Raw genomic sequence first — 21506 nt, 5'->3', positions numbered from 1 at the left:
TCATTCTGATGTTCATTACCTGGAAAGATGCCCACAATAAATTTCATTTGCAGGTAGATTGCTCAATTGCCCAGACTAACTGAACTTGTTGGATATAGTTCCTTACTTTCTTCTTCAGTCTTCATTAACCTATGTGATTTTGTGTCAAACACATACTTCCTACCTCATGGTCCAGCTGTTTCCAGACCAGTAATAAATGAGTTTGATAAGTACTACACAAAGCAAATGTATTAAAGTTCTGAACCTTTGCCACTATCCTTCTTTTTCCATGACATCATCATCTCCTTGACCCACCTACATAACAGCAGTTTGTGTGATTCATGACAATTTTAATGCTCTTGTTTGTTTGCTTTGTGACATCCTTCCTTTTTAATTCTTGACCAATGGTAAAGAAAGGTGCTGGGTTCCATGATTAATATTTTTAATCTAAGTTTAGAAAGCTTTTATTTTTCAATTGGAAATGACCTTAGCTTCAAAGAAGTGATTAGGACTTAAAGTGTTTCTAGACTACATTACCATAAACTTACTGATCTATGATGTATGTAAAATATTTCAGAGTAAGATGTATTTTTTTTAAATCTTTTTGAGATGGCATTAGTCTACTTAGCTTTATTAGAAGCAAATTTTATGAAGGGTAAAGTCATTCCTTTCAGAAGAGATTTAGTAGCTAAAATGTCTTACATGAAATTAAAATATCAGTTATTCATTATCATCAGAAGTTTCATATGAAAATTCCATTTACTTAATCAAGATCCTAAAACATTTGAAACATTTGCACTCACTCTGTTTCCGTGATGAATAATGTACTAGGGGCAGTAATGATGAAAAATGCACTTAGCAGCCTTACAGAAAAAGTGATACCAGCTGGATGTGCTGTTCAGTGATGCTACAAATTTTATTTGGTATTTATACTGACTCTGATTTCCAGCACTGTCTTTTAAAAAAATTGTTATCAGGAGCATGTATCAGGCAACCATGCATTTGTCTGTCCAGTGTTAACTTCCTGTCTCATTTTGGATAAAACATCATTTTGAATCATTCAGAAACATTTACAAGTAGTTGGGGCTGATTTCAGAGAACCTGTTAAAAATTATGTGGGTAGAATTTAGGCAGTCATTTTCAAACTGCAATATACATTTCCCTACTGAGACATTCCCCAAGGGTGGCCAGCCTGCTTAAACCCTGAAAAGCTACCTGAAAATGTACAGCTCTCCATCACGCTCAGCCTGTAAGACAGGGTCAGCAGATAGAAGCTGGCTCCTGCCCAAGCTCTGCAGCAAACTGGAGGTTGGTGCTGAAATCACCCAAGGGGGCAGCCTCGTAGGTGGCACATGTACACACATCTAGGGTACCCCTGCCAATAGGCAGGGTTCCTCAGCACACCTGCTGGCAGAAGTGTCTGACTTCAAATAATGCTGCTGAAGAAAAGCAGCAGTAATGGCTGCATCTCGTTTTTCCACAATAGTTGAATGGCTAACCAGGGAATGAGTTTGTCTTTGGGCCATTTCCCATCAAAAGTTGGTCCAAGCATTACTTTCTCATCTTGACCACTTTTCACTCTATTTCAGGCAATGGTTATTCTTTCACAGGCTTCATTAGACACAACTCTCAGATGCAGTATTTCTCAAACTATTCAGAAGCATCACCTGCTCTGAAGTTACACATCTTCAGGTGTGAAATGCTTCCTTGAGTCTTGCCACACAGGATAAATGTCCACGAATAGTAACTTTGCTGACAAGTGAGGAACCCAGGCAATCCACACTCACCTTTTGGGGGGTAGTATCAGTATAGCTGATTTCTGTTTTCCTGTCTTGGCAGAGCATGGATTTCCATCGCACAGAGCGATCTTGTTGATTACTGTTAAATCATGTATTTACAATCCTCTCAATATGCCAAAAGATATTAAATGTAAGATTAGTTGTATAGTGTGTGTGATGTACTTACTATATACATATAAACAACTGATGTAAGTTAAAAAAATGTGAGTGTGATCAGGAGGGATTACTACATTTTAACTATTTGCTAAAACAGTTCTTCATCAATGTACAGGTGTCCATTTGAGATGTTGAGGCCGTGATGATCACAAAAAAGCAAGTCAAAAATCAAATGCATTGTTGTTGTTTATTCAGATGAGTGAAGCAGAGGTTAATGGGCAATTTGAATCGGTGTGTGAATCAGTGTTTAGTGAAGTTGAAGCTCAGGCAATGGATGCCCTTGACCTCCCTGGATGTTTCCGAACAAGAAGCCACAGTTACTTGCGTGCCATTCAGGCAGGCTATTCCCAAGATGATGAATGTATACCTGCGATGGCATCTTCCAACATCACCTCAACTATCAGGTCAACCACAGGTAAGCAAATCTATGCTGACCTTTCCAATATTCTGCACGTAAAAATATGTCATCTTGTTTTGTAAAAGAATGTTTGACCCTGGAAGCCATTTCCCTGTGTAGTGATAATATTTGATACCAGTATTCCTAGGTTTGAACTGCACTGTTGTGGCTACAGCTTGAGATAAGCTCCTTGTGGGGAGATTCCTGCAAGAGTAATAGAATGGACCTGGACTTTTGACCTCCATTTCCCATACATACAGTTATCCAGGTGCAAATATAACGATAAAAGTGCAAACAGTATCATTTAGGTATTGTTAGACATTTAGGTACTTTTGTCTGTCGAGTAATTAATCTTCTAAATGAAATCAGTTGCACTGATTCACTTTTCACTATTCACTTTTAGGATTTTTTAACATCCTTCTATCAAATTGCATTTCTCTTACTAAGTGCTTAGCAAAGATGATATCTTTATTCATTTTAGAATGTCAGTGTTTAGTATTTGTAGAGAAAAGATTGCACAGATAGCAGTTAAATAATTAAAATTAAATGTAAAAACATACATATTTGTTAAGTGAACCAAATTCACTTTTACCTTTCGAGTATGCTAATGTCAGTTCCTAATTATGATACTGTCCTTAACTCCTACTATTAAATTGCAGTGCATGCTACCCATCTACAAAAGGTAAAAATAGAGCTCAGAATGTGTCATGCAGAAATACTATTTCATTTATTTGCTTGACATATCTGTTGTATAACAGAGCAGTTGGAAGTTAGAAAGGAATTAAGCTGAGATTGAATAATGTAAATTTGCATTCCAGAAGTACCACAAAATGTTATTCTATCTTAAGCATGGTATTTTAATTACTATATATAACTTAGTGGAAAAAAACAGAAGATGCGGCTCTCAGCATCACCTCTAGGGATGTTTCCATCCTTTGTTTAATAGAGATGCTGTCATGATATAAAATGAGATTTTATTGCTACTCCAGAGACCAATTTTCATCTTTGTCATATAGTACCATGTGAGTATTTTTAAGAAACGTTCCATGGCAAAAGACACAACTGAATATCTGTCTTGGTGTCTGACTCCAAGTACTCAATTGGAATACTTTCAGAATCACTTTGGTTACCAAGCTGATTGGTTTTAACCTATGCTGATAAACTATATTCTGGATAAGCTAAAAACTCTCACTGAAAGGAATTTATTTTCTCTAGAGCAATGAAGCTGAATAATAGAATATGTTTGGGGAAAACAACCAGATTAGGCAGTAAATATGTTTACATTCCAGTGTTTTCCTATCTGTGAAAAATGGTTTGTGTTGATTAGCAGTCTAATTCTTAAATACTCTGGTTTTGAAAACTTTAACCTTCATTTCACACATGGCTTCTCCCTCATCTCAGAAATCATTTATCAGATAGATTTTCTTGCCCAAATATGTATTTTTTCTTCTTTGTTGTGGTGAAGCAATATTGTGAACTGTGAAGAAAAAAGATGCTTTGACGTGTTTTCCTGAACCAAAACTGTTTCCAAGCCTGCAGACTGTTCTGAGTGTGGTTCTGTATTCAAAATATTCTCTCTGCACCACTGAGCAAATTTGTCCTCAACTTGTGTGTAAGATAAATATTCAAATTAGAAATATTTATCTGATTTACAGGGAAAGTAAGGATTATATGATTCACTATTAATTGAAAAATTCAGTTGCCAAATAAATTCTCATTTTTAAAACCCCAGGAGGACTTCTCCCATATTTGTCTCTTCAGCCCCTGTTGCTTTGGAGAGAGATGCTTCATTTCCTATCATTACTATAATTCAAAAAAATGTTCTTATGTCTGCAAGCCTTCTCTGAAAACTGTAGAAGAAGCTGCCTGAAATGCAAAAAATTATGTTAGCAGATATTTGACATTTATAGAGGCTTCATTCAAATAAATGTCATAAAGGTCGACATTTCATGTCAGCCTTCAGTTCTAATTCAGTCTTCTGAATTCCTAGGAAAATTGCATTAATTCCTTTTTTTTTGTTTTGTTTGATTCTGATATAACAAACTCTTCTTGGCAAAGACACTGAAACAATTTCTTAGAGAATTAACAAGCATTGCAATTCAATTATTACTTGAAATTTTAATGGTATAGGTCGTGACTGTCTCTTATCGATGTTGTAATGCAATTAAATCATAACACACAGGCTTAGCTAAAAGTTAATTCATGTAACATAAAATGTAAATCTAAAATTAAGAAGTAATATTTGATCTATGAATTCAATTACAGAAGTATGGAATATATATTTACAGTTTCCTAAAATGTTCCTAGATGCATTAACAGCTTTCAGAAGGTAGAAACGTTGCAACTATAATGAAGATTATGTGGCACAATATTAATGGACTCTGCTAACAGGGTTTTCTAATAGATGTAAAAAGAAGTACCAGTACCTAACCTTCTTAAATGCATACAATTTCACAGAGTAAGCCAGTGCTTCTTTGGTAGTATCTCTGGTACTAAATGAACACATAACACAGTTTAATTGTTTGTGGAACCAGACTTCTCTATCTCTTATGGAGACTGCATGACGAGGCATAAGCCACTACCTGTTGCCCCAGGTATAAATGAATGAGAGAAGGGGCAATGCAGAGGAGGCAGCCAGCATTGTTGGCACACTGTATGCTAAACTGGACTCTGTGTGACCTCTACTAATAATCCTATTTCATTGTGGCTAGGGCATTTCTAACCATTCTGTTTCATTTTGTAAAGAGATAATGAACCCAGCAAGAAATATTTCATGTTAAAAGCTCCGAATGACAGCATCTGCTTTCTGTCTCTGAATTGTATCCAGTTGCAGCTGTCAGATGCACAGCTGAGAAAATACAGCTCCGGCTGCTGCTGCCTCCCACATTGTCCCTCCATCACAGACAGCATGTAATTTCCTGAATGAGAAGTCGGAGCGCAGTAGTGATCCTAGCTACTACTGCCTTTATTACTCTTGAAAACAATGCTTCATTTTTCAAGAAGAGTTCATAAAATCTGGACCACTTTTCCACCTAGTGCCATCTTGTCTCCCTATTTTCTATGTATGTCTGCATGTATGGTTTCAAGCTGCAGCAAGGGAGATTTAGTCTGGATATTAGGAAGTACTTCACTGAAAGGGTTATCAAACATTGGAATGGTCTGCCCAGGGCAGTGGTGGAATCACTGCTCCTGGAGGTATTTAAGTAGCATGTGGACCTGGCACTTAGTGACCATGTTGGGTTAAGGGTTGGAATGGATGATCTTTGAGGTCTCTTCCAAATGGATGTATTCTGTGATTCTGTATGTTTAAAACCACAACATCTTAAGTCCAAATAAGCTATAGAAGGTTGTTTTCTCAATATTATTTGTCCATAGTCTTAATTACTTTTGGGACTTCATGGAATTATCTGGCACTCCTACTCTCTGCAGGAAACATACCATTTATCTGTGGGAGCACTAGGGGAACCTGAGATAATACTTTGATGCTGTGCCAAGTTGTGTGCTTGTACTGTGAGAATAAATCTTATACTAACAAATGATGAGCCCAGTTCTACACTTGGACACACACACATTATTTTCATTGCTCTGAGTGTATCTGGGGGGAATAATTAGTCTCTAATTCTTTTAAATATATTGAAGTTCTGCTGCTATGCTGACACTGCCATTTAATAGCAGTGGAAACATGGAGGAAATAGCCAAAGGAGTCAATGGGATGAAGGTGACCCAAGAAGTTCAGCCAAGAACGGCCAAGGAGCCCTGGCATCTGCTGATAAGTCTGGATTTCCCTCAGAAGGAGTGAGGCTGTGCTCATTGGGGCTGTCTGGCCTCTTCAGGCTGACGAGGCATGAAAATAGTTGGGGCAGTAGCCAAGAGCTTTTCGTAATTTTCATTCTCCTTGGTAGAGATGATCTGCAGAGGCAAAGATAAAAAATGAAGTCACTGCCTTCCATCTATAGTTATTTTAAAAATTTGTAATGAGTGTTTCTCCCTTGCTCCTGCTTTACATAATTCCTCCGTAACCTATTAGATTTGCCAGACAGCTGGTTCCTTCCTTATTACAAAGCACACCCATTCTCCTTCCCCTAGCAGAGTTTGGCTTCAAAGCTGTGCTGTGGGAACAGTTTTCACAGAGTTTTCTTGGCTTCGTTTTCTGTGTGATATTCTGCAGGGGGGAAAAAAAAATCATGCAAGGAAGGTGCTTCAGTGCTCAGTGTTTGAAGCCTTCCTGACATAACAGAAGCTAACAGGGCCAGAGGTAAATCTCGGCCCAGCTATTTAGCTTGAGGTTGTGAGAGAGTGTTGTCCTCAGATGAGTCTATGTCGCTGGGCAAAGCTCATAGGGTGGGTGAGCCCAGAAACACCAGTTCATCATGCTTCCTTGTAGTAAGAAAGAAGGCAAGATGCCTCTCCTAACAGCACTTCTCCTTGTGTGTTCCTCCATCAATGAAAAAAGCCTCTAAGGAATTTCACGAAAGCTCTGCATGTTTTCAGTCCTGGTTTCTGTTTAGGCCTAAGAAAGAGAGCTGCACTTCAAAATAGCAATAAACTTGTTTACAGCAAGTCAGGTCTTGCTTCCGTAGGGACCCTTCTGAGTCTAGAATGGCCATTGGCTGGTAAAGCTATTTCCAAAAATATATTATCAGGCATTTAGGGAGGCAACTTCAGGTGCTTTCACTGCTGTTTTGCCTCATGGCAAGGACATTTTGATTAATACTCGCCACTTACAAATGTACTTCTCACGAGAGAAATTATTTCTAACTTGCAAAATTGTCTTTTCTGGGAAGAGTATTAAAATGTGCTTGAAATCTTTTTTTCCAGAGGATCAGAGAAAATAAAGACATTAAATTTGGTGACATTCCTAGGCCATATGCACACAGAATTAGCTTTTGGCCGGACAGGTTAGTTGATGATGTGGGATTTACCTCCACATCATGTCATCTAAACATAGATGCTTTCATGTAAATGAACTTGTCCAGTACCATTTCAGACATCCACATGAGACCTATGAGAGAATTGCATCCTTCTGAATGAGCATCTGTAGGCTAGGCAGGAAGGCCTAGAACCTCTAAAAAGGTATTAGATATCTTAAGTTTAGGTGCATTTGAATACAGTGTATGGATCCTATTGTGTGCCAACAGAGAGTTAACAAACCCCTACCTACACTAAAGCGTCTTATACTCACCTAATTGCATCCTGCTATTTGCCTACAAGATTTAGTCTCAGTATATAGCCCATTAAAACATAAACACTAGACACTACAAATACCAAAGCAATCCAAGCAGCTCATTACTACAGCTCAAGAGCAACCAGAGGACATCCAAACAGGAAATCTTTTAAGTTTGAAGTGAGCAACCTATCACTTCTGAGACTGAGAACAGACTATCAAGAACATACCAATGAGTCATAATTTTTATATATATTTCTATACCTTTTAAGATAGTTCTTTGTATAGAAAAAAACATACATATATTTCCACTATTTGTCTCATTCCTCCAATTGAAAAAAAAAAAAAAAAGGCATTAGAATTTCAATTTTAAAAATTCATCTCACCTAGGAAGTGTATCTAAAATGTGGCTGTCAAAGGCAGACATATCAATGTCCTAATATAGTCAATGAAATGTGATAGATCTCGTTTAGGATTGGTATCTGTTATGAACAAAGCTGTGTCTGGATGTCCCTATTTCTCTCTGTTTCATGCAGAACTAGTCTACAATGATAGCACAGTAGAGCTAGCTGACTTTTGTAAATATGAGGTAAAAGGCCTATTCAAATTGCATTATAAGACGAAACCAAAGATAAAATTCTGGTCCAGCTGAAAGCAAGGATAAATGAGAGAGCCATGCTCTGACTTACAAAGGTTGATTACTCAAAACCCAGCAGCATCATTTGCTTCAGCCTGCAAGTAGTTCTCTGAGCACTAGTTTTGGCACTGAAAACTGACTTCGCCTATATCTTGAGTGAAATGATTTCTTGATCATTGCCTGTACTGTTACCAGTCTCAAAAGTGCACTATGAGATTGTGTCCAGACTTGTAGCTCTCTGTGGATTAAAAGACAGATTTAAAGGTATTAAGTTATCTTTAACTAAAATATTTTCCAGTTATTTGAATTCTTTAATGCAGGACTATTATCACAACACACTGTTAAAATTATTCCTTTGTGTACCACTTCCTTAAGATTAGCTCTGCAAATTGTTTTTCTCATCCTACTGAGTTTGGAATTCCTTACTATAAAGTTAAAATCGCAAGCTGACCACAGTACTGCAAGAACGACAATAGAAAATACACAAACAATACCAGTGCTAAGCCTACATAATATGCTTGAGAGTGGGTTTGGGAGGCTGTTGGAAATTATTTGTCTACAGTGATAAGGGTATGTGGGAAATCAAGAAGAGATATTTAAGTACAGAAGTAGAGCAATATTGATTTGATTGTACTGGAAAACATTTTCAAATTTTCTCTTATATTTGTATGTGAAAAGAGTAGCCTAGTAGCATTGACCCTTAGCTCTTGGAGCAGTTTTTTGTCTTTCTCTCTTACTGCTCTGATGATGTGACAAATGTGATCTGTATTCTTGAAAAGCTGCATATATATTCTGTAAATGAAATACAGTTAAATGTACACCTTTTCTTCTTGTAATCCAAAATCTGATATTGTTTTAAAATTCAACCTCAGTGTTTTGGAGGCATATAGGAACTGTTTATAAGAGCAAAATGACTGTCAGCACTTTGCTTTGACTTCTAGAGGATGCTGGCTAGGCTATAATTTCTTGCTAATTAACTGATCTAAAATAGAACCTTTTGTAATGAGTCCATCAGCAATCCATGAGCTTTGCATTGCCCACATCTCTTTTAACTTTGGCAAAGGCTTACACTTTCTGATCTTGATGTCTTTTTTGATTTGTGTTTCTGTTTTGAGACTAACATTAATTACACTGTCAAAACACATTTTCTCGTTTAGGTAACATGGGCTGCCTACAGACCAAAGTTTCCTCAATGTGGAGGTAACAACTTACACAGAGAACAACTTGATTACAGTAATTTTTAAAATATCATTCTCCTCCTGGGAGCTTGTAGTCTGTACTTAGACTCCAGCTTTTACCAAATTTAGTGGTCACATTTCCACTTAATTGTTAGTTTCCTGTACAAAATCAGATAGATGTACAGAATGTAAGCCTAAAAGGGTCTGCTCTGAATATTGAGTCTAACCCGATGCACACAGAGATTAAAAAAAAACAAAAACAAAAGAAAGAAAGAAAAGAAAAAGAAAAGTTTTAGTAAAACACCCCAGTAAATTATGATTGAGGTTGTGTCATGCTAATGTTTTCAGTCTTTCCTCACGAATGGTATCTAGATTCTGTTTAGCAGAGAGATGTCCAAAACAGAAAATGTTTTTAAAATAGCATTTTCATAGTTTCCTAGAATTATAGAATGGTTTCTGTTGAAAAAGCCCTCCCAGATTGAGCCCAACCGTCAACCTAACACCACCATGACCATTAAACCATGTCCTGAAGTGCCATGGCTGCAGGTTTTTTATATGGATTCCCATGCTGTTTTGAAAAACTCATTTGAAAAATCATACATAAGAAGAAGAAATCTTGCCTATGCCAATAACATGCTATGACTAAGGGTCCAGATCCTGAGTTTGTATGAATTGGTCTGATTCCACTGACTTCAATATCAACAACTTCAGAGGGATTAACAACATGGTCTAGTCCAGGGTCTAAACTGTACAATCAATGTAAAAGCTACAGAAATACAGAGGATTTGCTTTCAATACCCCCATGGAGCTACAAAGGGTCCCTATTACTAGCTGCTATGTAGCAGCTCCAACAGAAGGCATCAAGGAGCAAGAGATTAGTATTCAGTCATTAATGCCGTCAAATCCCACAGAAACTTGCTTTAACAGACAGCTCACAGGGAAGCAGAGGAGATAAAGCTCTCACCTCCTCAATGAAAACAGGTAACAGAAGACATGAGGGATGTCCTAGTGCGTACCAGATTCCCACCAGTGCTGTCATAGGGTCAAAGCTTTTGGTTGGGGTTTATTCAACCCTTTGAGCATTTCAAAATGAGATGTCCTCATCAGCACTGGTTGTCCTTGATTCTCTTTATGAGTGATGGAGAAAAGAAGGCATCTGCATAAGATGATTCATTTCCTGGTGAAATAAGCATTTTAGATGTGTGAGAATTGCCCCCGGAATTGTTTATTTTTTCTCCCAGTAATTCTAAAAGAGACCAGACAACTAATTTAGACTTGGATGAGTGGTTTTTAAGTGACTAATGTGAGATGAGATGAGATGAGATGAGATGGACTCCCAAGTATAGCAACTCAAATACTGTCTTGAATGTATGATATAATTCATTGTTACTAGGAGACCTTACTGGAAAAACTGCCGCAGAACAAATGCAGCATTTTGCCATTATGAACAAGAGCAACATCAGACCATCGATTGACGTCTGACCTTAGGATGCAACAAATATCCAAGTATACCTAAACAGAATACATGTAAAATGGCCATCAAGAAACAAGGTTAGGAATGTATAGATACTTAGTACCCAGACAATGCATTGGGTTGTGTAGTTTAAATGAAATGCAGCCCATCATATAAACTGTGCTGGCAAAATATATCTGGGTCTAAGTTGTCTGTCTAAGAAAATATCTTAACCAAAATATCCCTGTGAATATATCATTATTTCTTCCTGATTAATCAGGAAAGCAAGAAACAGATACCCTGCAGAAAAAGGCTCTTTCTCTACTGAGATACTGCCTGGTCCCTTTCCTGGCTAGCATTCATTGTGCAGGGCTGAATGAGAAAAGCAAAGAAGCAGGAAGACAGACTAATAACTAAAGTATCTCTCTGGTTATGTGTGAGGAAAATTATGCAAGATTTGATTAAAAGACTAATTTAAAACAAAGTTCTGTCTAGACTTGCAATCACAGTATGACACTGGTAAGTTTTAATGATGTTTTTTGTAAAGTTTGAATATCATCCCAGTTCAAAAAATCGCTCTTCCTATCCTTACAAATGGAGAAACTCCTGAACAGGGAAAGCCTTCAGCAGCAGAGCAGCAAGTGAAAGTGTGCACCTACCCAGGGAGTAGCAAAGAGACATCATTATGACTGTTTCATTTCAGAATTTGCCTTTAGGGGGAAAAAAAAAAACAAAAAACCAACAGATTTGCTTTGAAAAATTAAACTGGCATGTTTGACTCTACCACTTCTTTTAATTGGAGACTAGTGTCTAAGGAAAGTTGACAAGGGGCTATGTGGAAGGATGTGTCCCAACATCCACTCTTTTAAAAAGGGACTAGAAAAATCATCCAGGAGTTGATTTTTTGTGGGGGAAATAAAATCTTTCAGAGGCTGAAGGTTCATTTTCTCAAAACTGCCCTTTGATTTCTTAATGATATTTTAATGTTCATCATTCTTTGTTTTGAGAAATGGCTGCTATGCATCCATTCATAGATTTTTATTGTAAGAGTAGCTCAGGGGTCCTGATGACCATGATGGAACTTACTGAGGAGATTTCAGGGAATTCCAATGAGAATCATGTTAGCTGGGAGTATAACAACCTTTGGTTTGAACAGTACTCATGATGGTCAAAAAACTATACTGACAACTGAGTAGTCTTTTCATAGAGGCTCAGATTTAATTGTGGCCTTTCATTACGAGAAGGTCTTTTTTCCCTCTTCCGAAATAGTTTCAGGGTTAGCATTCACCTTCCTTGTGCAAAGCAGATCTGGCATTAGCCTGGTTGTCTGTATGTGTTTCTTTCCATGCTGTGGTTCCTCGGAGAATCCCTGCCTGCCTGCAGCGACATGCTCCTGGGAGCTCTGCCTCCAGGGTAGCTCCACACTCCCTGCAGAGTAATTATCCTCCTTCTCAATAAACCTCCTTACAACACAGAAAATCTACTCTTCTCCTGCCGTGTGTCATGTGGGACAGCTGTTTCCTTTAATTGATGGTGCTTTCATGTAAATTCATCATCTAGTTAACTTTGTGATCTCAGCCTAAATAATGTTATTTTGACTAAGTGCTTAGCGGATATATCGATTTGTAAAAACCCCTCAGGTGACTCCATCTTGTAAATGGACCAACAGCAGTGATTTATTAAAAGGCTGCCATTTGAAAGGTGTTCTGAATGTCACCTACAGCCACTGATTTCATCAAATCTATCACATCTCTCATTCTGTCTTTTGTCTGTGAATCTCTAAGGATAACCTGAAGTTATATTTAAATTAAATTATTTTAGCAACTTTATTTCCAGTACAAACTATGTTGTCACTGAGATATGGGCAGAGTAACTGGCTGTAGCAACAGTAACTTTAAGCAAGTTTTGTTAAATGCAGTGTAGATTTAAAGGGATATTCTGCCTCCAGGTATATTCATTAATTTTTTTTTTGTAATCCTGATGCTTATGAATTATCAGGAAACTTGCCCTGGATTTCTGTTGTCTTCAAATTGGCAGTTCTCCAGTGCTGGAATTGTCTTCTTGGTTTGTCTGCACTATTGCCATAATGCCTGATGCAGTGGTTCTTTTCTACAATACTCACCATTTTTATAATTTTTCCTTGGTGGTCATAGGATAACAGATATGAGGTCCATTCCTGCATTCATTAAAAAAAGGCCAAAAAAAAAAAATTATTAAGCTTTCTATATTAAGATAGCCTTTGAATACAGCTAGAATGAAGTTTTCACTCTCTTTTTTTCCAAAATTCTTTCTGTATTTGGTTTAAACATTAAAAAGATACACCTACCACTTGTGCCATCTACTTTCTTCTTGTCTGCATTTCAGAGAATCTCTAGGTTTTACAAATTGATAACAATGTGTTGCTTTTATTTTGCTTCATTCTCATTGCTCAGCAGCAGGATTGGTGAGGGAAATATCAGGACTGGGCAGCGTATGATCATCAAAACCACTCAGAAAACTAAAGAAATCAGAAATCTTTGGTTATCTTCTGTGGCCCCCAGAGACAACAGAAGATTATCCAGGGTGTTCTGTGTGCCAAAACATGAGGCATGTCTCTACTTCGTGGCCCTGCAGAGACTGTGAAACTTGCCACAGCTCTGAAGTTTGTACAATGACAGACCAAAAAAGGGAGAAGACAGGAATCATATAATCATAGCATCATAAATTTGGAAAAGGTTTCTAAGATCATGAAGTCCAACCATCAACCAAACACCACCATGACCACCAAATCGTATCCCAAAGTGCCATGTCTACACATTTTTTAACACCTCCAGGGATGACACCCACCTCCCTGGGCAGCCTGTTCCAATGCCTGACCACTCTTTCAGTAAAGAAAATTTTCCTAATGTCCAACCTAAATCTCCCCCAGTGCAACCTGAGGCATGAAGCAGCACTAAGGAGGTTTTATGTGCTTACTTTGAACTAATAACTACTAAGGAAAGCAAAATTTGTAAAGTAGAAAGTGATGCAAAGCTGACAGGGAAGACAAATGAAGAAGAAAATTCAAATTCTGTTAGGAAGAGAAAAAGTTTCTTCCCATACATAATACATGGTAGGAACAACTGCTATAGCCAATAATTGGACATGACAGAAAAAAGATGTTCCTGCTGATAACAGGAATATTCACAGACAAAAGAATTTTGAAAATGACATAAAATTTCATGCTTCAAATCATAAGCCAATATTTATTTGAGAACTAAGACTGAGCATGAACAGCAAACTATGGACTACAGAGTCACTTTTCTCCTTTAACGTGCCCCTGATCTATTACATAGTCATCTCTTAAGTCAGCAACACATAGCAAGCTTGTCTAAGACGGTCTTGGTCACATTATTCATCTAAGTTATCCCATTTACTTCACTAGAACTTCTTGAGTGATTAAAGCAAATAGAATAAGGTGGCAAGATTTGCCTCACAAATTCATGCCCCCATTCTCTTACCTGTTTTTGTTACAGTTTCCAAGTAGTCCCAGATTTCTGTGCCTCTCAAACTGTTGTTCTACATGTGGACTGTGTAGAGATGGACTTTTTTTATTTCCTGCTCAACATTTCATCTCTGTAACTATAACTTAGAAATAAATCTGATTTCTTCCTGCCATCTTTCACTGTAGATATGTATCCAGTTTCTCACAAACTTTCAGTCTTTCTCCTGGTTTCTCCTTGTTTAACTTCTGTGGGTTTCTTAATTCCTGTTTAGGGCTCATGATCAGGTAACTGCAGTGACTGTAATTCTTGGTGGGTTTAAGACATGTCACTTTACCAAAACAGTCAGAAATTTCCAGAATAAAATATTGGGGGGGAGGGGCAAGAAAAGATAAAAAGGAAGTGGCTGTTTTGAGTTTGCCACAAGGAGAGTTTTTCTTTTTCAGAAATGTAAATGAGGATTAAGTTAGCTATGATGGGCTGCAGAAATTTAACATTTATATTCATTAGAACCAGAAGTGATATACTTGCTTGTGATGTTCCATTATCACATTTACCATATGTTTCATTATTCACTGCTCTCTTTTGCACTAAGACAGGCAGAAAAAGAAAAAAATAAAGGGGGAAAAAAAAAACAACCCACCACCAAACAGTAACTTATAACAGTGATAACTTGTCTTATGTTACAGGTAAAAATAGCTTCCTGTTCTGGATTTCACTTACCCTGTTTCATTCTCTCTTTCTAATGTTTCACAGCACTTTGATCACTTGCACCTATATTTGCAAGAAGGCACCTGAGAGCAGTATTATGGCAACTCTCTCAGTGGAAATATTCCTCAGAGCCACTGCTTGAACTCATAAAACACTGTCTTCATTTCTGAGCTTTACAACCTCTCCCTTCCTTCATGATCTTTCTGTGTTCCCTGAAGTGTCTGAAAAATATTGGGTTTTTCATTAGTCTTAACTGCTGGTTACAAAACTGACAGGAGATAAGATTGGTGATAGGACAACAAAATGGCACTTCAAAAGAGCGTTCAGTCTCAGAATGTGAAGAGCACGTCTTCATGTGTTTTGCTCTGTTAGAGCAATTTAGCTCAGAGCAAGACTGACTTTAAATCTCTAGCAGAAGTGAGCAGCATCAATAGTAATTCGAAACATGCTTTAAATGAAGGCTTTCACTTCCTAGCTCTGCCTTGCTCTCTTTTACTTAAGATCACTCTTTTATTTGTGATTATCAAGAATCAAAATTTGAAAGTAGTTTTCTCTAGGCTGACTTTCCCCATAGGCCAGCCTGGTGTTACTAGCCTGGCAGTCCCGGGTGTTAGCAAATTCCTGAATTGGTCCCTTTTCTCCAGAGAGCTGCAACATAGCCTAAATGAAAAAACAACTGAAGGAGAGGCACTCCTCCTGGATCATCAATCATTATCCTGTGTTCGTGTAACAGAAAAAGGAAGGAACTCTTGCTGAATACTATTTGGACTCAAGTAACTCCAGTTCCAAGGTCTCCTGAGTCACTTCTGCAGTGTCCAGTGCATTTAACAACACTAGAAAAAGGCAAACCATTCGTTATCCTAGTTTTTGATTGTACATATTATTCTGGTTGGGCATTATTGTTACAGGGAAACAAAATAATTGTCTTTATCTTCTTGCAATTATACAAGAAATTAATTGGATTCGATTTTCTTGTACAGGAATATGGAAAGCTATATCATGATGCATTTTTCTATCAGTTGCTGATTTTATGAATTATGATGTTATTTGGAGGGGAAATGAAAACCTTACATAACAAAAATGTGTGATATTGATGATGATGAAATCTCAAAAAAAATGTAAGGAAACAGTATTGGCATAATTCTACAACTGTAGAGCTTTCCTGGATGTTTCACTGAGTCTTTTGCTGCATCTGTAGAGATTTCTTAGATGATTTATTGAGACTTTAGCTGCAAGACAGAAACTGTGTTAAACCAGCCTCAGACCTGCTCAGCTCAGGAGACTAAAAGTCTTCATTCTGCTCACTTACATCCAGTTCTCATGTTTCAGACACATTTTTATATCTAGGTTTCCATATTCCCTGCATTTAAGTATATCCCCCTTCAATGTGTGTTCTCAAGAAGCTTTCTGCAGGATAACAGATAAAAATTCCCTGCTTTTGGTATTACTCGTAGTTGTTGCTTGTTGTCCAATATCCAGTAGCTTTGCATCTATTTTAACTGCTTTTTTTGTTTGTTTTTTTGCATACCTAGAATTTCCTTTTATTAAGCACGTTGTGTGTATTTTTAAAACATACACTTCTTGTGTAAGTAGCCAAACTGGCATAATTCCAGCCAGTATACCTGGAAGTATTTCTAAAGGTTGTAGTGTGTCATACGGTACAGTAGAAGTTCCTGAACAATATTTTGTTCCAGTATATTGATTGCACTTTCTTACTGCACTGTATTAACACAGAGCCCACAATTCAGCTGATAGCAAGAGGGGGAAAATATTCCTTTATTTCTCTAATCAGCTTTAGCCCATGTGGAAACAACCTCAGCAGCCCTGCTGTGTATGTACCTAGCATAAGTCCTAAGACACACACACACTCACACAAATCCTCACTAACTCTCTTTCATAATCTGGGACTCCCACCCCTTGCTTCCTGGCTGAAATAAAATGTTTCTGTGGATACTCATCTGACTCTGGGGGACACTTTCAACTAATAGTGAGGTTCACAGAGTGCTATGTTGCACCATCTTAATTTTTAATTGGCATAATCATAATGTTAAGGTGATTTCTGTTGTGAAGCTCACATCATATTAACCTTGATCTTTCTTTTTGCTTCTTTTTTTTTTCTAATTCTTTCCCTAGCTGTAACTTATACAAGTTACAAAAAAACACCTCCACCAGTACCCCCTCGTACCACCTCCAAGCCACTGATCTCAGTCACAGCACAGAGCAGCACAGAATCCACCCAGGATGCATATCATGACAGCCGGACTCAGAGGATTTCTCCATGGCCACAGGACGGACGAGGGATGTACAACTCCACCGACAGCTTGGACAGTAACAAGGCCATGAATCTCGCCTTGGAAACTGCAGCTGCACAGCGCCATGCATCCGAGAGCCAGAGCACCTCCATACGAACCAGCGACAAGGCCATCTTAGTGTCAAAAGCAGAGGAGTTTCTTAAGAGTCGACGTTCCTCTATAGGGATCCAGGTAGCCTACCATTAACATCTGTCTGTGATGAATTGCTTACCTTCTTTCTGTAAATAGCATAGAATGAGTCATTCAGCTTCACTGGCTCTAATAATCTAACAAACAACCCCTGGCTGTTTAGCATTAATTGTCATTCACATCATGGCAGTGTGGCTGTGCAGAAAAGTCTTTGGCTAATATGCTGTACCTGGAAGAAAATGAATGAATAAATCTCTAGGGAGGTTACCTGTCATTAACACTTGATATGAAGATTATACTGCAGAGCTACAGGTGAACAGCATGTTCATCTCCTTCCCTCCATGAATTCACAGACCTTTTTATAGAATTATGACAGGTTTAAAATGCTTGATTTTCTTTTTTGTCTATTATCTTCCTCTTCTGTCCTTGGAAAGAACATAATGTTGCTGGATCTTTAAGCTGTTCCACCTCAGATGAGCCCCCCCAGCCCTTTTAGTTGTGGTGGGGAGAAGGTACCAAAGAACAGAAAGAAATGTGCTGCATAGTTATAGATGGCAAGTAATGAAATAACATTAATAAGCACAGTATTTGAGCACTCCTCCATTAGTCTGCCAAAAAAAATGAAATCTTTATTTCACTTTACAAAATGTCTATGAAGCTGTGGAAACCACAGTGATGTTGTGTTGTTTCATCTGAATGAGATAAGATGATTCCAAATGCAAATTTTAAACGATGTTCCTTCGACTAAATGAAAAGCACTAAGGATAACAATGCTCATTTGTTTAAATCTGTAGGAAATATCAAGTAGTAATAAATATAAGAAAGTTGAACTTGCAAAGAATGCAAAGTCCTTTGAGACACAGAAGTAGAGGAAAATTTAGGGCTCTGTTCTGCTGTTACTTAGACATGTGTAATTTTAAATATGTGAGTATTCCCTTTTGCATCACCATGTTCACTTCTGTGCTTCAAATTCTCTAGTTTTGCCAGATGAACAATAGAGGAAATGCCATGTATTTTGTCATGATTACAGGTATTGTGGAGACAGCAACATAGATCTTGAGAAGGTAATAATCCAGGTAACAAAGCTCAGTGAGTGACTGCTCATCTGCTAGGAAGCATATTTTTTTTCTTTTGGAAGTAGTAATTACATTCCCACTAATTACAAAATACAGTCAAAGAAAAGTATTTGGGTTAAGCATGCCACAGCTACTGATTGAATTTTTACTGTTTAACATCTTGGTATGGTATAATTTTGCTGTTCCACCATGCATTAGAAAAACTGGGAGACAAAGGCTTTGCCAGCAAGCTGCTTGTCTGTTTTTTGGCATAAAATATTTGCTTCGGCTTCTTTAGATGCAGCAGAGTAGAATGCAATTTAACAGCAATGGTAAAATATTCAGATGGCTACTTTCCATATGTTTTACAAAGTAAGTGGTGTATCTAAAATTGTTTGGAAAGGGAGCTTAGCAGATAACAGTGAAAACCTCAAAGGAGCAGCAACTAATTTTGGGTGCCTTTTAGCCCCTAACCTGAAACTTACTCTTCAAAAGGAATAGTATCTGTTATTGTTCTTATCTCTTCTTTGCAGCAGCTGTGCACAGTGGTATGTAACACTGTTGGTGTCTTCCTTCAGTCAATCCTGGTATTTCAGCAATTAATTCTGAAACTTTTATTACATCACTTGAGCCTGTTTCTTACTGCAGGTGATGACCAGTACTTTTCACTGGGCTCTGACCCTTCTTTCTATGTGATGTGTTTAATAGCATGTGCATATAATCCACAAAACCATCTGTGCCATGATTTCCATGGAGGCAGCAGATCTTCAGCACGTTGTCACCTGATGCTTGGCCCATAATACTGGTCCTCAGGAGCACAAGGCACATACTGTTTGCAACGGCAGGTCTTAGAAGGATGAGATGTTTGTTATCTTTTGAGCAATACAAATTGCTTGGTTGTACCTTTTGGCATTAGATAAGGTTAAAATTGTAACACGGTATCCTGAGAGCACACTTTAGTTATTTGTTTGGGGCTTTTTTTTCCCTGCAGTTAAAAGTCAAATTTCACTTCAGTGTGCCAAATAGCTTTCTGCAGCACTTTTGAGCAGAATATGAATTTTGTTGCATTTCTGTTGACAGGTTTGGAAGGAATTAAAACACAGAGCAGAATATTCTTATTGCAAACTATGTAAATAGTAATTTATTCCCCCAAAGTACAGCTGAAGTATTTAATTTCTTTTAGACTTCTGCATCAAAGCACCTTAGAAAAGGATGGTTTTTATTTGCATATTTCCTTGATTGACTAAATGACTTGTTTTCTCATTAGCATGCCATGCCAGTGTAATGCATTGAATTTGCATTTATTTACATTAATTAATTTGCTATCAGGATGGTTAATTTGTGCAGGTTTTAACGTTACATTCCTTTAACACATTGATGGGAGAATGCTTGCCAACAGAGCTCCACACAGGAGCAGAGAGGCACAAAGAATAACCAGCAATGCCTCTGCCGGGGGAGCTACTATGGACCCAGCCTAGGGCTCCCACATCTTCTGCATATATGGCTTGTGTAGCATACGTGCCACGAATAGAGTTCTTTTAAAATGTCCTAGAATACTGGGCATGTGCCATGGGATTGGTACTCACATGCACAGGGAACCCAAGCTTACTATGAAGACCAATAGTACCAGATCTGCAAGGACAGAGAGCAGCACAGATGTGCTAACCTGTGTCATGGTATATTAGCCCTTTTTCAGGTGGGAGTTTTTAACAAAACTAGCTTCAGAAATGTAGCTCTTCCAGAAACACCTGTTCAGTTTTGGTGGTGGTGGTGTGGGGTTTTGTTGGTTTTCTGTTTCTTTGTTTTTCTCACTGCCATATTTAAATCAGAAAGAATATTGTCAGATGTGTCAGTAGGCACTGGAAAAAAAGGTTGATTACTAAATTTAAATTCAAATTGCAAAATACTGATTCTGAGATTAAGGAGGACTTATCAAAAGTATTTGAATAAAAATGGAGGGTAGAGATTTTCTAGTGTAAAATAACTACTAAGTCAAGAACAAAGTTATTGCTAATATATTTTCAGGGATTTTCCTTGCTCTTTTGCACACTTTTGTGTATATGTTAATGACTGACATTCAAAAGAGGCTCTAGTTATAAACCACTTCACATTAAAAATATTTGAATTGTAAAATATATGAGGAAACATGTCAAGAAATTGCTCCTCCTTTATTTCAAATATTTCAAAACATGCAGTCCTTTGTTTCTTCTCTTTTTTAAAAGACTTAAGGCTTCCCAAAATGAATAGAAACCCCAGAAGCAGATGAGATGGATACAAATGTAAATGTGGAAGCTGATTTATTAGGATGTTTTTGGAGATGAGCACTAATTGTAGCACAGAGAATGAATTCTGTCATCTTCATTTATTGACACACTTCAAATTACCTAGATTTTTTTTTTTATCTTCAGAATCTTCAGTAAGTAAATCATTCTTATAAATCAAAAGCTGTATTCAGGAGGATTAGTGCAATAACTTGCTTGCCCCCCTCCCCCCCCCCCCTTTTTTTTTGGGGTGTAAAATAGGATCTTCTGCATAATATTTATATTTTATACATATTATACATTTTATGATTGAAGTTTGAACAAGAAACTCTGCAGTCTCAAGCTGGAAGTTCCCTTTAAGAAAAAGCATTTTGGCATACTTGGATGAGCATCTACATTGGTGCTTAGATAGTGTTTGGACTTGGTGATTGTAAGGTTCTTTTCCAACCTAAATGATTCTCTTATCATTACATGATTCTGTCTTCTTTGTCCTGTTTAGATTATACCATCCTTGTCACTGCTCTACTTCAGTGTGCACGTAGCAATCAAAAGAAATATTCACATTGATTACACAGGTCTCTGGATCATAAATGGTCCAGATTTTTAGAGGTGAGCATTGTTCATTCTCCTCCTAAAATCATCAGATTGTGCTTTTGTGAGAGAAATGAGTGAAGTCCCTGACCTGCAGATATCAGTGAAAGCTTTGATAGCATCTCTGTAGAGGTGTTGCTGGCCTTTAAAGTCAACATTGACTGATAGATAGATAGATAGATAGATAGATAGATAGATAGATAGATAGATAGATAGATATGCA

The 21506-nt window shown here is 37.5% G+C and overlaps 1 protein-coding gene across 11 annotated transcripts in view; it reads left to right on the top strand.

The window, feature by feature from the left end:
- DLGAP2 (DLG associated protein 2) overlaps positions 1 to 21506 on the top strand; it is a 463517-nt gene that overhangs the window by 417820 nt on the left and 24191 nt on the right. For all 11 annotated transcript variants that reach the window (XM_054179979.1, XM_054179984.1, XM_054179977.1 and 8 more), the window contains 2 exons: positions 2130 to 2349; positions 17069 to 17418. In XM_054179979.1, the coding sequence (XP_054035954.1) occupies positions 2130 to 2349; positions 17069 to 17418 (570 nt within the window). The remainder of the gene's footprint in view (positions 1 to 2129; positions 2350 to 17068; positions 17419 to 21506) is intronic.

This window comes from Dryobates pubescens, chromosome 3 (genome assembly GCF_014839835.1).
Source record: "Dryobates pubescens isolate bDryPub1 chromosome 3, bDryPub1.pri, whole genome shotgun sequence".
Classification (NCBI taxonomy): Eukaryota; Metazoa; Chordata; class Aves; order Piciformes; family Picidae; genus Dryobates; species Dryobates pubescens.
The sequence above is the reverse complement of the archived record's forward strand: the minus strand, read 5'-3'. Positions and strand labels throughout refer to the sequence as shown.